Source organism: Saccopteryx bilineata, chromosome 1, assembly GCF_036850765.1.
Source record: "Saccopteryx bilineata isolate mSacBil1 chromosome 1, mSacBil1_pri_phased_curated, whole genome shotgun sequence".
In the NCBI taxonomy this organism is placed as follows: Eukaryota; Metazoa; Chordata; class Mammalia; order Chiroptera; family Emballonuridae; genus Saccopteryx; species Saccopteryx bilineata.
The window spans coordinates 267,911,278-267,923,437 of record NC_089490.1 but is presented as its reverse complement, the minus strand read 5'-3'; the positions used below and the strand labels follow the sequence as shown (position 1 = coordinate 267,923,437).

General features: G+C 43.4%; 1 protein-coding gene across 1 annotated transcript; it reads right to left on the bottom strand.

Moving 5' to 3' along the window:
- Window positions 1-5,245: 5,245 nt before the first annotated feature.
- LOC136319509 (uncharacterized) lies at window positions 5,246-12,025 on the bottom strand. The gene is made up of 3 exons (XM_066252744.1): window positions 11,941-12,025; window positions 11,148-11,808; window positions 5,246-8,440 (listed from the first exon to the last, which is right to left on the bottom strand). The coding sequence occupies exons 1-3, from the start codon at window positions 12,023-12,025 to the stop codon at window positions 8,410-8,412; spliced, it is 777 nt and encodes a 258-aa protein (XP_066108841.1). The 3' UTR covers window positions 5,246-8,409.
- Window positions 12,026-12,160: the final 135 nt, after the last annotated feature.

Genomic DNA, 12,160 nt, shown 5'->3' with positions numbered 1-12,160 from the left:
GTAGTTCTTGTTTTTTTCTGATTTGCTTATTTCACTCCTTATAATGTTATCAAGATCCCACCATTTTGCTGTAAATGATCTGATGTCATCATTTCTTATGGCTGAGTAGTATTCCATAGTGTATATGTGCCACATCTTCTTTATCCAGTCTTCTATTGAAGGGCTTTTTGGTTGTTTCCATGTCTTGGCCACTGTGAACAGTGGCCAGCTCCATCTTCTAAGGAGCAGGTCTGAGAGTAAAGAGAGAGACGTGGCAAGAAGACTAAAGAAACTTTTCTTGTAACTGAATAAAAACTGACAATAAAAATGCTCAAGTTTGGTGATTATGTTGATAACTAAATGGGAAATCAGTACTGTACAGAAGTTTAACTTATCTTTTAGGCAAGATAATGCTGTTTGCTTGTGATCTATTACCAGAGTTTCATAGGAACATCTGGCCGACTGGCAGTTATGTTCTCTGAAGGGAGCATTCAGCCATTGCTACAGTCAAGTTTGCTCTAACTTTCCTCAGAGCCATAAGGTTTATCTGAATCTCAGAATATCTATGATCTTGCAAGATCCAAATTTCCCTTTGAGCTAATGTTTGTCTTTCATGTGTTTCCTAATTAGCATTCCAAGTGTGCACTGCCAGAGGCATAACAACTCCCTTGGTGGTGACCCTCTTCGTCATCCTTCTAAAGTGAATTCATAGCACTGTTCCAGGATTTTCAACTTTGCTTTGTGGTACAAGGTCTGTGACTGTTTAGTTGACAATACATGTGTGCCTCTCTCATTTCCTGTTTTTAAGGACTGCACTTAATTTATTTGAAAGGGTGGAATATTTTAAATTACAATTCAGCAGTTTTACTAAGGAAGGCTGTAAAACACAATGAGCAAGGAGTTTTACTTCCTCCTTACAATTGCTACTCCTGTGTTTTGAAATCTTGATATCCTCCAATCAGTGGGAATGGCTTTAACTTTGAACAGCAACCATTCCATAGCTGGAGCTGGAGAAGGGCATGGGATTCCTGCACGCTATAATTCCATTTTTTCCAGACGCCTTATTAGTACCCAGAATGTGTCTGCTTGTGCTTGATATTGTTCTATCATGTTGAGTACCCCTCCCCCAGGCACAGCATTCGGGTTGGTTACAGAATACAGTTGCTCAGCCAATCAAGTGAAACCTTTCTCTTGCCACCCTAGCAACACCTGACAATGGTAATTGACAATTGTTAAGAGAAAACCCCTGACAAATTCAATCAGCTATGAAAATGGTCCCTGAAAAGTACAAACGGGGCTAGTCCTGCCCACAGAGCACTATGTGTGGCCAGAGGAGTTAGTAGTTTTTGCCAGACCTGCAAAAAACTGACCCTGCAAGTGAATGCCTAGGCTCGCTCCCAGCACACTACCCCAATCTACTGCCACTTTGGCTAATCTGACTTTTGTTAGTCTAAATCAGTGTTGGAGCTGGGGATCTGTGCGGTGGGGGATAGAGGTCTCATATTCTCCCACACTGACCAAAACTTCACACCAACCAAACCTCCAGACCCAGTGATTAGAGGAGTCCCCATTAAACTTTGCCTCCAGGGTCATAATACTGTCTCTGATGCTAATTTGTTCCTTGAGCCAGGGCAAGAAGAGTATTTTCTGAGGGTGGCAAAAATAGCTGGCTGTGTCCTCAGTGGTACCTTTCCAAGCCTTCTGGCTATACATTAACCTCCCAGCCCGATTCTGAACCCTGGGGTACAGCTGACCATTGTGCCTCACCTTGGGACTTTCCTCTCAGGGTGCTGCTAGAATTAAAGGAGCTTTCACCTCTCTCTGGGAGGTTTCATGACTGAGGGATCTGTGGGCAGACCTGGGGTAGAGGTGGGGTAGGGCATGGAGAACGAGAAAGGGGACCTGCCAAAAGCATGCACAGACAATTCATAGGCAAACACATGTTGCCAAAAGGACGTAATAATTGTGTGGATATGATACCCTCCTGAAGTCCCCTTACTTGATCATTCCAGGTAGTCTAGCCACCTTGAAGTTATATTTCAAACCCTGGTTGAGTAATCCATTGTGTGGTGACGAGCTGTTAATGAAGCTGAAAATACCCTAAATCATAGAGCCAGTCGTCTGAATTAATTTTTTATACTGCTAGCCAAGTTAGCCTCACCACAAAGAAAGACTTGGGGATATATGCAGATATTTGCACACACCAATATAATGCACACATAGCCACAAACACAGATAAATCTAAGCAAGAGAAACAAAGGTGGAACACATGGGGAAAAGAAGAGAGAGCTTCATGGACAGCCATGTGAATTGGAGAGTAAAACCCAGGTAACATTGTGAAATTAGTGAAGTTCATTCAGTGCCTGCCCACCGCCAGCCAGCCCAGCATATGGTTCCCTGTTAGCACCACCCTGCAGGGTCTGTCCTGAATTTAACTTTCCATGGGGGATAGGGGGCAGTTGGCACTTAGTCTAATACCGTGAGATTATAAATTGATAGTGACTTCAAGTTTTAGCCCTTCAGGGGATATTGATAGTTTTTCAAAGGGGGCTCAAGAAGGTCCCAAGGAACTAAATCAATAATGGTTGAATTATCAATTGAGAGTAGTATCTATAGTCTAGAGACCTGGCCTTGCTCAAACACACTTTTAATGCAGAAGCCTCCTCTGAACCTTCCCAAAGTCAGAATCACAGGCAAGAAAAAGTAGTTGAGCTGGGGTGGGGTAGTGCAGTGGGGAGCATTCCATCAGTATCTTTGGTGCCTTAAACATAGAGGGAGAGATGGCAAGCCGGACTTCCACGCTGGAATAAACTAGCAGTTGGCGTTAGACTCTTCCATATCTGTCCTTCAGGGAACTTGGCAACTTTCTGGTGATATGAGATGTGGAAAATTACAATTCAGGATATTATATAATGTGTTAAAAACCAAGTCTTATATAACTATACAAAAGCACATAAGTTCTAAAATTGTGGACATTTGCTTATTAAGGAGACAAGTAAACTCTTTTCTTCCTTTCCCAGTTTTTTTTCAAAATTGTCAGTTATTATTGGACATGTTTTCTGTGCGTATGGGCAACAATCAACTATTAAGACTATGTTTATTTCTTGCTCTGCAGTTAAGAAATTTTTATCTACCTGTGAAATAGAGAAAGGAAAAATACCCTTGATAGTACAGATAATAGGGTTGCCTGTAACCCAGGCTTCCAATGGATCAGGAAGAGCTGTATAACACACCCAAAGTGTTGTGAAGGTGCCTAGAGGGAAAAGGTGAAGGTTCTCACTTAGAGCTAATAGTTTATGCTTAACAATTTGAACTTGAACTTGATTTAAGAAGAAGCCTGAAAGCCTGCATCAGGAAGGGGGTACGTTTATCTTTAATGTAGCAATTTGAGGTAGAGACATTCCTGGCATAGAACAATACCTGACACATTATAGGCACAAAAACAAATATTTACTGACACAGAATTCACAAATACTATTGAAAGAGGAAAACTCTAGAACCCTAATATAATGGATATTCCCCCCCCTCTTAATCTGTAAGATATCATTGCTCCCTATTTCCATGGTAATGACAAGACTCAATTTGCCAAAATTTAGGAGACCCTTGAGATGAAAACCAGAAAACAAACAATTAACATAAGACAAATGTTACAGGCAATACGTATAACAGTGTGGCAACATTTTTGAAATTTGGGGAGATTTTCTCATTTCTCTGCTTGGAATAATGCAATGATTTCCAGAATACAGCAATAACAGCTTCAAACCACAATACTGATGTTCACTAAGTAGATTTTATTCTTTTCTGGAAAGGAAAGGGGCGATCCCTGGCTCTTGGAAGCCAAAAGGTGAAGGTGAGATGTTGGAAATTGCTCTCCTGGCAAGCCTTGACGTTACAGCAATGAAGAGGCCAGTCTGGCTGAAGTGCCCCTGCTCCTTCCTTTCCATGAAGTGAACAAATATTTATCGAGCACCTACTATTTTCTAGGTAAACTGTCCTATGCACAACTAAATGAAAAATTACAACTCTGATAAGGACTCCTAGGAGACATATATATAACCTACTCGAGTGTGTAAGAGGCAGAGCTGACCGTCAGAGCAGCCAGTCCTTGCTAAGGAAGTATGTTTAAGCTGAAAAGGAAGAAATCAGCAGTGACTGAAGGCCCGGGGAGGCAGAGCATTTCAGGCAGTGGAAACTCTTAGACCAAAGACCTTCTGGAGGAAGTGTTCAAATGTTCAAGGAACCGAAAGCAAGCCCAAGCAGCCTGCATTTGTCTAACCCCAGAGAATGGGGGGGGGGGGGGAATGAACTCGGGAAAGACCAGCTGGGGAGGTAGGCAGAAGCTAGGCTAGTCCCAATGCATGACCTTGAGTTCTACTGGGTTGGTTTGTGAAGGATTTTGGTTTCTATACCTCGTCACTCCAAGGTGAACTCAAGCTATAATAGGAATGCATAACAAACTCTTCTTGTGTCTGACCTGGGAATGGCAGCTTCAGATTTATCCAAAGTTCATCAGAATATTGCCATAGAGTACAGAAGTAAATTACCAACTTCCAAAGGATTATAATTGTATGGAATACTTTAAATCTAAATTATATTCAAGATTTATTATTTCAGGTATGATGACTCAGTAGGCACCTCAGAGTCATCATGATGAATTTCAATTATCGTCCTTTATTAAACCCCCCCGAACCAGAGGTTGGCTATTTAATAATCTTTCCTTTATATGCAACCTGGCTGGGACACAGAAAGCTTGCAAGAAGTCAAAATAAATGTGACAAGGACTATGCAAACTTTAGACAGATGGGAGGTCCTCATTAAGAACTTAGCTGATTTTTTATGTTACAATTTTAACAAGTGGGTTTTCTGGGTTCCAAGGCCACAGAAATTGGGGTGCAATACTTCAGAAAGGGAGGGTGGTACAGGACAATAATGAAAACAGGGGCCAGACATAACTGTAGAAGAGACTAAAGAAAAGGAACTAAGAAAAAAAAGACATAGAAACAAAAAACTAAATAAAAAAGAAAGGAAGAATGAAAACAAGCTGGGGCTTTTAGTTATGAACAACCATCTTGCATGTCTTAATACATCTTGAGGGCATCATTTTCTCCATAATGAGACCTTATGCTTAGGAAGTTAAGGGAGTGTGTCATGTTTTAGAAAGATTTCTAGCCTACAGGATTAAGCTTTTTTTAAAGGCTTGGTAGTTAAAGAGTAGATCTTCAGGGGTCCCCCCCCCCTGGGAAAATGATCTATTCAGGATGGTTCTTACAAAGTTTCTGCATAACCATAGTTTTATTGTGGCATGGTTCTGTGGAGGTGTTAATATAGATTTTCAGGTTGAAAAAACACCCGACACACCAGATTTTGCTGAGACTGCTTCATTTTCGCAAGTTATCTAATTCTGGGTTTGAATGAAGTCATTGGAAGTGACATTTTCATATCTGAATTGTCATACCATCTTGATAAGGAATGAGTTCTTGAATATTTAAAAATACAGTAGGTGATAAAATGCCCTTAATAAACACATTTTAGAGTTTGCTTTCACATTTTAACTTTAATTTTCATGTTTGCCTCTAAAACTCAAGTCATCTTTATTTAGGGTAAGGTGCCCCCTAAAGTTATGTGGTTGTCTATCTTGTACTTCTTTACTTTCGCCAGATGGGGATGAGAATAAACAAAATATTGTTTGATCATGATGGAAAATCCTCAGGCTATATTTTTATGAAATGACTTGGGGGTGACACTTTCTGAAAATACATCCTCCATACGTCAGAGCATCTTTTGTCTCCCTAGAGAATATGTTCATTTTGTAATATTCAGTGTCTTATTTTTCATGCGCCATCTCATTTATCAGAGATATCTACAAAAAAGTGATGCTATTTGAGTGTTTTAGAGTGGTTTTTTTAATCCCACTCGTCAGAGGTAAATAATATGGAAGTAAATATTTTCATTTTATCCAAATAAATAGTACTTTTGTGTCTATTTTGTGGCAAATATATCAAAATACTTAGAAGTTAGATATTAAAAAGTGGAAAGACTAAAAGCTATAATTAAATGTGGCATTTCCTATTTCTTTTCAGCATTCCTAGATTCTAAGCTGGTTTGGAGGCCTGTTAAACACAGTTTCTGAGATGGTTTTCATTTGATGAGACTTTCATTACTGCACTTTGGATTGAAACAAACAGCAGAATGATAATAGTCTGGTTAGTTATCACAATACTGATATTGTACACAGACTATATTTACACAATTTTTGCTAAAAATTAATGAGTAGGCTCTCTGTTTACAAAAGCAAACACCTTTTACTTCTCCAAATTAAAAAATTTGAAGTGATTTTATTTGGAAAGCAAATTGCCAGCCTGATTTTTTTTATATTGAGATATAATGATTTATTTTTCAAAATTCTAGATTGTAACTTTAAAGGTTTCCATCTTAACAGAATATCCTGTTCTTAGAAGTAGGATGGACAAGAGTGCTTTGTTGATCAGTAGCTAAACATATTTCTTATAATTACAGCCAATTTTAAAGGGTATGTCTTAGGGAATAAAACAGTGGGTTACTGGCCCTGGCCGGTTGGCTCAGTGGTAGAGCGTCGGCCTGGCGTGCGGAAGTCCCGGGTTCGATTCCTGGCCAGGGCACACAGGAGAAGCGCCCATCTGCTTCTCCACCCCTCCCCCTCTCCTTCCTCTCTGTATCTCTCTTCCCCTCCTGCAGCTGAAGCTCCATTGGAGCAAAAGATGGCTCCTTGGCCTCTGCCCCAGGTGCTAGAGTGGCTCTAGTTGCAACGGAGCGACGCCCCGGATGGGCAGAGCGTCAGCCCCTGGTGGGTGTGCCGGGTGGATCCTGGTCGGATGCATGCGGGAGTCTGTCTGTCTCTCCCCGTTTCCGGCTTCAGAAAAATACAAAAACAAACAAAAAACCAAAACAAACAAAAAAAACCCCAGTGGGTTACTGATAATGTGGCATTGAATTTGATGTTTCCAAATTTTGCCTATTCTGAAGCCCTCTGCAGATGAGAGATAAAGGAAATCTCTGTTTTATCAAGTACACAGAGCAATTTTTTTGATCTGGAAAGTTTGGGAAATGATGGATAATGGAGAAAATTCTGCCTTTATTGTCAGACAGACTAAATTTAAAATCCTACTTGGCCAGACTAGAGCCAAAAAACTTCTGGCGAATTGCTCCCAGACTCATTAGTTTCTGTGGGGGGTTACTGGGGCACCGAATGAGTGACTGACTGTAAAGGACTTAAAAATTTGTCTGCACCCACTCTCTAAAAAAATATTAATAGCAAAGTATTAGTGGTTTGACTCTCCAGAATTTAACAAAGTTGAGGTGGATCAAAAATTTTCCCCACTTCAAAGATGGAGCAGTTGTTTTAAATTGATTAACTTCAGGTCAATCATCCCCTGTCCACTTCTTATTTTGCCCAAAAACCTAGTTGATAGAAATGATTGCCCACAAAAATGCTCATGGCACTTTTCCCTTTTATTGGACATTTTGTCCTGATGAAGTGTCATCTGTAATTTTCACTTGTTTTTTGCCACATAGAGTAGAATTCTCTGTCCTTCCACTGGAGGGGAGAATAATGCCTCCTTAATAGGCTAACTATGCTGTTTAAGGCTTTTCTTCACATCTAAACAGTTAAATATAGTATGCGGAACATAACTGGCTTTGGTTATAATAGTCAAAGTGTCTGAGTATGAGGAAGAGCATGGAAATATGCATAACTGTGTCCATCTTCAAATAACTTGAGGTTCCTTGGACCTAATCAATTCATGTGTCTTGAAATCTTCTAATGGCAAATTATACTCTTAATTAGCTGAGATGACTAGCAATAATGATGAGGCAATGCCACTTTTTTCTCTCTGCAGGCTTCCTCCTTAGAAGGCTTGTACTGTATAAAGTTCTTGCCACCAAAGTGTACTTTTCAAGTTTGAGTGTAAAGAAGATTCATTTGGGGAGTGACTGTAAATTTCTGTTCCCAGTTCCAGAACTGTGTGCATTATGCTCTGGGGACTCTAAAGATTTCTCATGGAAAATTACTGCTCCACAAATTTGATATCTGATGAATTTAATTCAAAATTTTCATTTTTAAATTAAAGGCGGGTAGAGGAGCCATGATAGATCTCTGAATAGGACTACACTGCCACCCTCAAATAAATTCCTTTGCCATCCATCCATCTGTACATTCATGCATCCAACTGCAACAGTCCAGGTGCTAGGGGACAGGGCCTCTCTTCCTTGCAGCCATGTGTATGGAGTCCTGGAAGTCCTGTTTATGAAGTCTGCCTGAGATCTTTGCTCTTAACCACACTGGCCAAAGTAGTGGTGTGTTGTGAGATGATGCATCACTGCAGCTGTCGACTTTCTGTACTTTGATTTTCTACCATTGCCTAATGGTAAATATGGAAACATAACCAGAAGCCTTTAGCCCTGATTTGGTCCCTGGGGTAGGTGCCTGTTTGAAAAGAGAAATTATAAGTAATTTAGTAATGATTTCTATGAACACCAGAAAAACACTATAAATACCCCAAAATTGAGGGGTAGCACAGTACCAGCCAAGAATGACATACTGTCACTCACTTCTCCCTTGGCTCATGGTGTAGCTGACCTCTGAGAAGACAGAAACTTAGTAGTGCAATGTGGGGCACTTGGGACTGCAAAGATAGCTCAGGCATAATCCCGACCCTCAGAGAGTAACTAGTGGAGAGAGAGAAAACGAATGGCTTAAGCCAGTGTAAACATAACTGTGATGCTAGGCAGAATGGTATAAATGTCACAAGAGAGATCCAAAGCATCGGAGGGGCTTGAGGAGAGAGAGATCACACATCCAGGTTGGTTTCCTCTGAGGAAGTGGCATTTGAGCTAGTCCTTGGAATTTGACAAGGGTAGGAATTTGACAAGTTGCAAGGGAAGAGATATTCTAGGCAGCAGGAATATCCTGAGCAAATGTGCAGAGTGGAAAATGGGGATGACTTTTGTGGTACTGGGAGAAGTCCTGTTGGGACTAACAAAATTATCTGTTAGGGAACTGGAAGTTCTGTTGGGCTTTAGTGGGAAATGAGGCTCAAAAGTTGGGGTCTGGTCAAGATCATATCTGAGTTTGGACTTTGTTCCAGTAGGCAGCAGGAAGCTATCTAAAGGCACTTGAGCAAAAGGGTGACACCATCACATTTGAAGCAGCACAGCAGCTGGGTGGAGGATGTGGAGGAAGAAAGGTTACACAGACATACTAGTGAGGAGGCTCTGTAGAGTGAGGTGGAGGAATAGCAGAGCAGTGAGAAGGGCTGGAATAGACAACATGGCAAATAAACCTATATAGGAGTTGAAGGCAGACGCAGAGAGAAATAAAGCTTCTGTGCTTATGAGCAGGTGGCAACAGTAATAACAATCAAAGGAAAAGAAAGAGAATCTCGTTTCCAGGAAAAGGTGGAATTTCAGGTTTGAGGTAGCCATGAGCACCCTCATGGCAAAAGAAAAGGAAGCTGGCCATTAGGAAAAAATAAGTGAGGTGAAACAGAGACTATGAATAGGAGTTGAAAATGGGGGAAACTCTCCAACGGGCGGGTCACCAAGAATGGAGAAGAGGACAATGATAGGTTATAGTGCAAGGTGAATATTAAACAGTTTGAAGGAAAGAAAACCCCAAAACAAACAGAAGATGATGAGTTGGAGATGTTGGAGGGATAGGAGAGTTTCAGGGAAGCAAGGGAAGAATACAGTTCAAGAGGAAGAGAGTGGTCTTAGTGTAAGAGGCTGCAGAGGGAAAAACAGGTCAGGCTAAGATGGTGGCTCTGGATTTGTCTTCATATTAAACTAAATCCCTCCAATGTAAGACAATGCCTTACAGCCAGTCTTTTTGGTTCATTACAGAGTCGAGATCTCTCACCGTTAGGCACCTTCAAAGGTGTCTATTTTCCTATTTAGTACGAATTAATTTCTTCCACTAACACCTTCTTTGACCCCGAATGAGTCACTTACCCTGTCCTGGGGCACCAGTTTTGTCATCTCTAATTTTCCAGTTCAATGATTCTACATATGTATGTATATATATGAAAATGCTGGGAAATCCACACAATAGTATACAAACCTATATCCTACTATGACTGTATTTGGCGACTATAAAGCCCAAATTGTATTTTACTTTTTGACTTACTTTGTATTCCTATCATATATATATATGACTTATATATATTTATATTACACAAATTTATATTATATACTATATATATAATTTAAAACATTTTTATTTTTAAGAAGTCCAGAATGGAACAACTGGAATAAAGAGTCTTCCCTCTCCCATTTGTTATAGATATTTTTTCAGGGTTCTGCCCAGGCCTTTTCCTAAGCATTGAGGAGGTGCCCAGAAAAACATCAGAGGGATATACAAAAACATAATGTCACCAAAATTTTCCTAATAAGTAAGGCAACTATGGAAAGTCTGCCAGTGTCCCATCCCTCTGGGACCTGCAGCCAGAGGCTTGCTAAGGCCTAACAAGGGGAAGAGCCAAGAGCTGGAGCTCGAGATCTCCCAGGCTTCGTCCCTGAATGGGCGATTTTCTTTGAAACTCGGAAGCGCTCTATCCCTTTAAGTTCAGGGAACGAGGCAGGCAGGTGTTAGCCAATAACCTTAAAAGATGAGAAAGTGCCAAAGGAGACACAGTTTATCTGCTACAATAGCGATAGTATCAGTAACATAGTTTACAGTAAAAACAGAAGGTGGAGCAAAGAGTAAAGACGTCTCTAATGTGCTAATTAAGCCCGTGGCGTCGACCCAGACTTGACCAAGCTCTGCGGAGTGAGAACAATGTCCGCAGGATTCCTGGTTCAGCCCGGTACTAGCTTTACTTCCCCGGCGCCCTCGCACTAGCGAGCTGCGCTCTTCACTCTCTCGATCGCCTGTTCCCCAAGCTGCTTATCCCGGGGAGGATGGGCCATTTGGGCGCCGCCAGGGCGGCGGAGAGCGCGGCGCGCATCCCGAGCGCCCTGGCTTCCCGCAGCCCGGCACTCCGCGCGGAGCCGAGCCGCAGATCCAAGTGCGCACTGAGCGCGCTCGCAGCCACCGTCCACAGACGAGAGTCCGGGGAGCTCTGTCTGCAACGGGCTGGGCTATGCGCGCGCGCTCGTGGGGTGTGTGCGCGCGCTTCCGAAGCGTGTGTACTCACAAAGGTGTGTTTGCTAAATCCACTGTCCGGGTGTACTCTCCACCGCGAATGGTAACACCCCAGACCTGGAGCGGGGTCTCGGCGGCGCGGATGTGGGAGCGATGAAGACCGGTTCTAGTTCTCCAGCTCCGCTCTGGGACGAGGGAGCGCGAGGGCGGGGCGGCCGCGGCCCGCTTGGAACGCGTGCTGCCCAGCTGCCGGGTAGGTTCCGAGCGCTCTGTGCATTTTCGGACACCTCGGCCGGCTTGAACCCCAAGCCCAGCCGTGACAGAGCGAACGTGAGTCACGCTCAAGGATGCGTGCGCTGCATCCACGCGGGGCAGCGGAGTGGGCACTTTCCTTCCCCACCCAGGTCTGCAAAAGTGAACTGGAAAACAGCCGCTGAGCGCAGCCTCCTCCCACTTCCCCGGCGCCGCTGCAGCCCGGGCTGAGAGTGGGGGGGAGGGTTCCCCCGGACTAGCTGGAGGGGAAGCGGGCAGCCGGGCGGCTACAGCTGCACCTCCTCCGCCTTCCTCTCCACCCCCGTCCCCTGGGCTCCACGCCGCATTTCTTTGTTTTGAAAGCACCTCCTCCGCCCAGAGGCTTTTCCCCCCGCGGGTTGGTTCTGGTGGGGGGCGGGGCCCGAGGGCTGAAGCCCCACCCCCCACTTTGCCCAGACCCCCTCCTCAGTCTACTCCTAATTTCTCTTTCCCTCCCCGTTGCGACCCACGAGGTGCGTCCTCACTTGCCGAACGTTAAAAGGAGGTAGGGTATTGGAACGGGAAGTTGAGGAGCATGGGGTGCAGGTACCCACCCACCTTGGGCCAAGTCTGGCGGCCCGCGTCCTCCCGCGGGAACCCCACCTGAGCCCCGCCTCTCACGTCACAGCAGCCTGACATTCTCACAGCCCACCCGGTATCCAACTCCACCGCCCCCTACCCACTATGTCCGCAGAGTGCTCTATTTATGTTTCAGCCCATCGATTTGCATAAGCCACACCCCCAGCCTTAGGTTCCCCTATCGGTACCCCGCCT

What these genes read in the sequence shown, in the direction of transcription:
- LOC136319509 (XM_066252744.1), bottom strand. Translation starts at nt 12,025, where the DNA reads ATGTCAGGCTGCTGTGACGTGAGAGGCGGGGCTCAGGTGGGGTTCCCG. An exon ending in CCAGACTTGGCCCAAGGTGG is followed by an intron (nt 11,809 to 11,940) that starts GTGGGTACCTGC and finishes TAGACTGAGGAG; the next exon opens with GGGGTCTGGGCAAAGTGGGG. An exon ending in GATTTAGCAAACACACCTTT is followed by an intron (nt 8,441 to 11,147) that starts GTGAGTACACAC and finishes CTTTTCAAACAG; the next exon opens with GCACCTACCCCAGGGACCAA.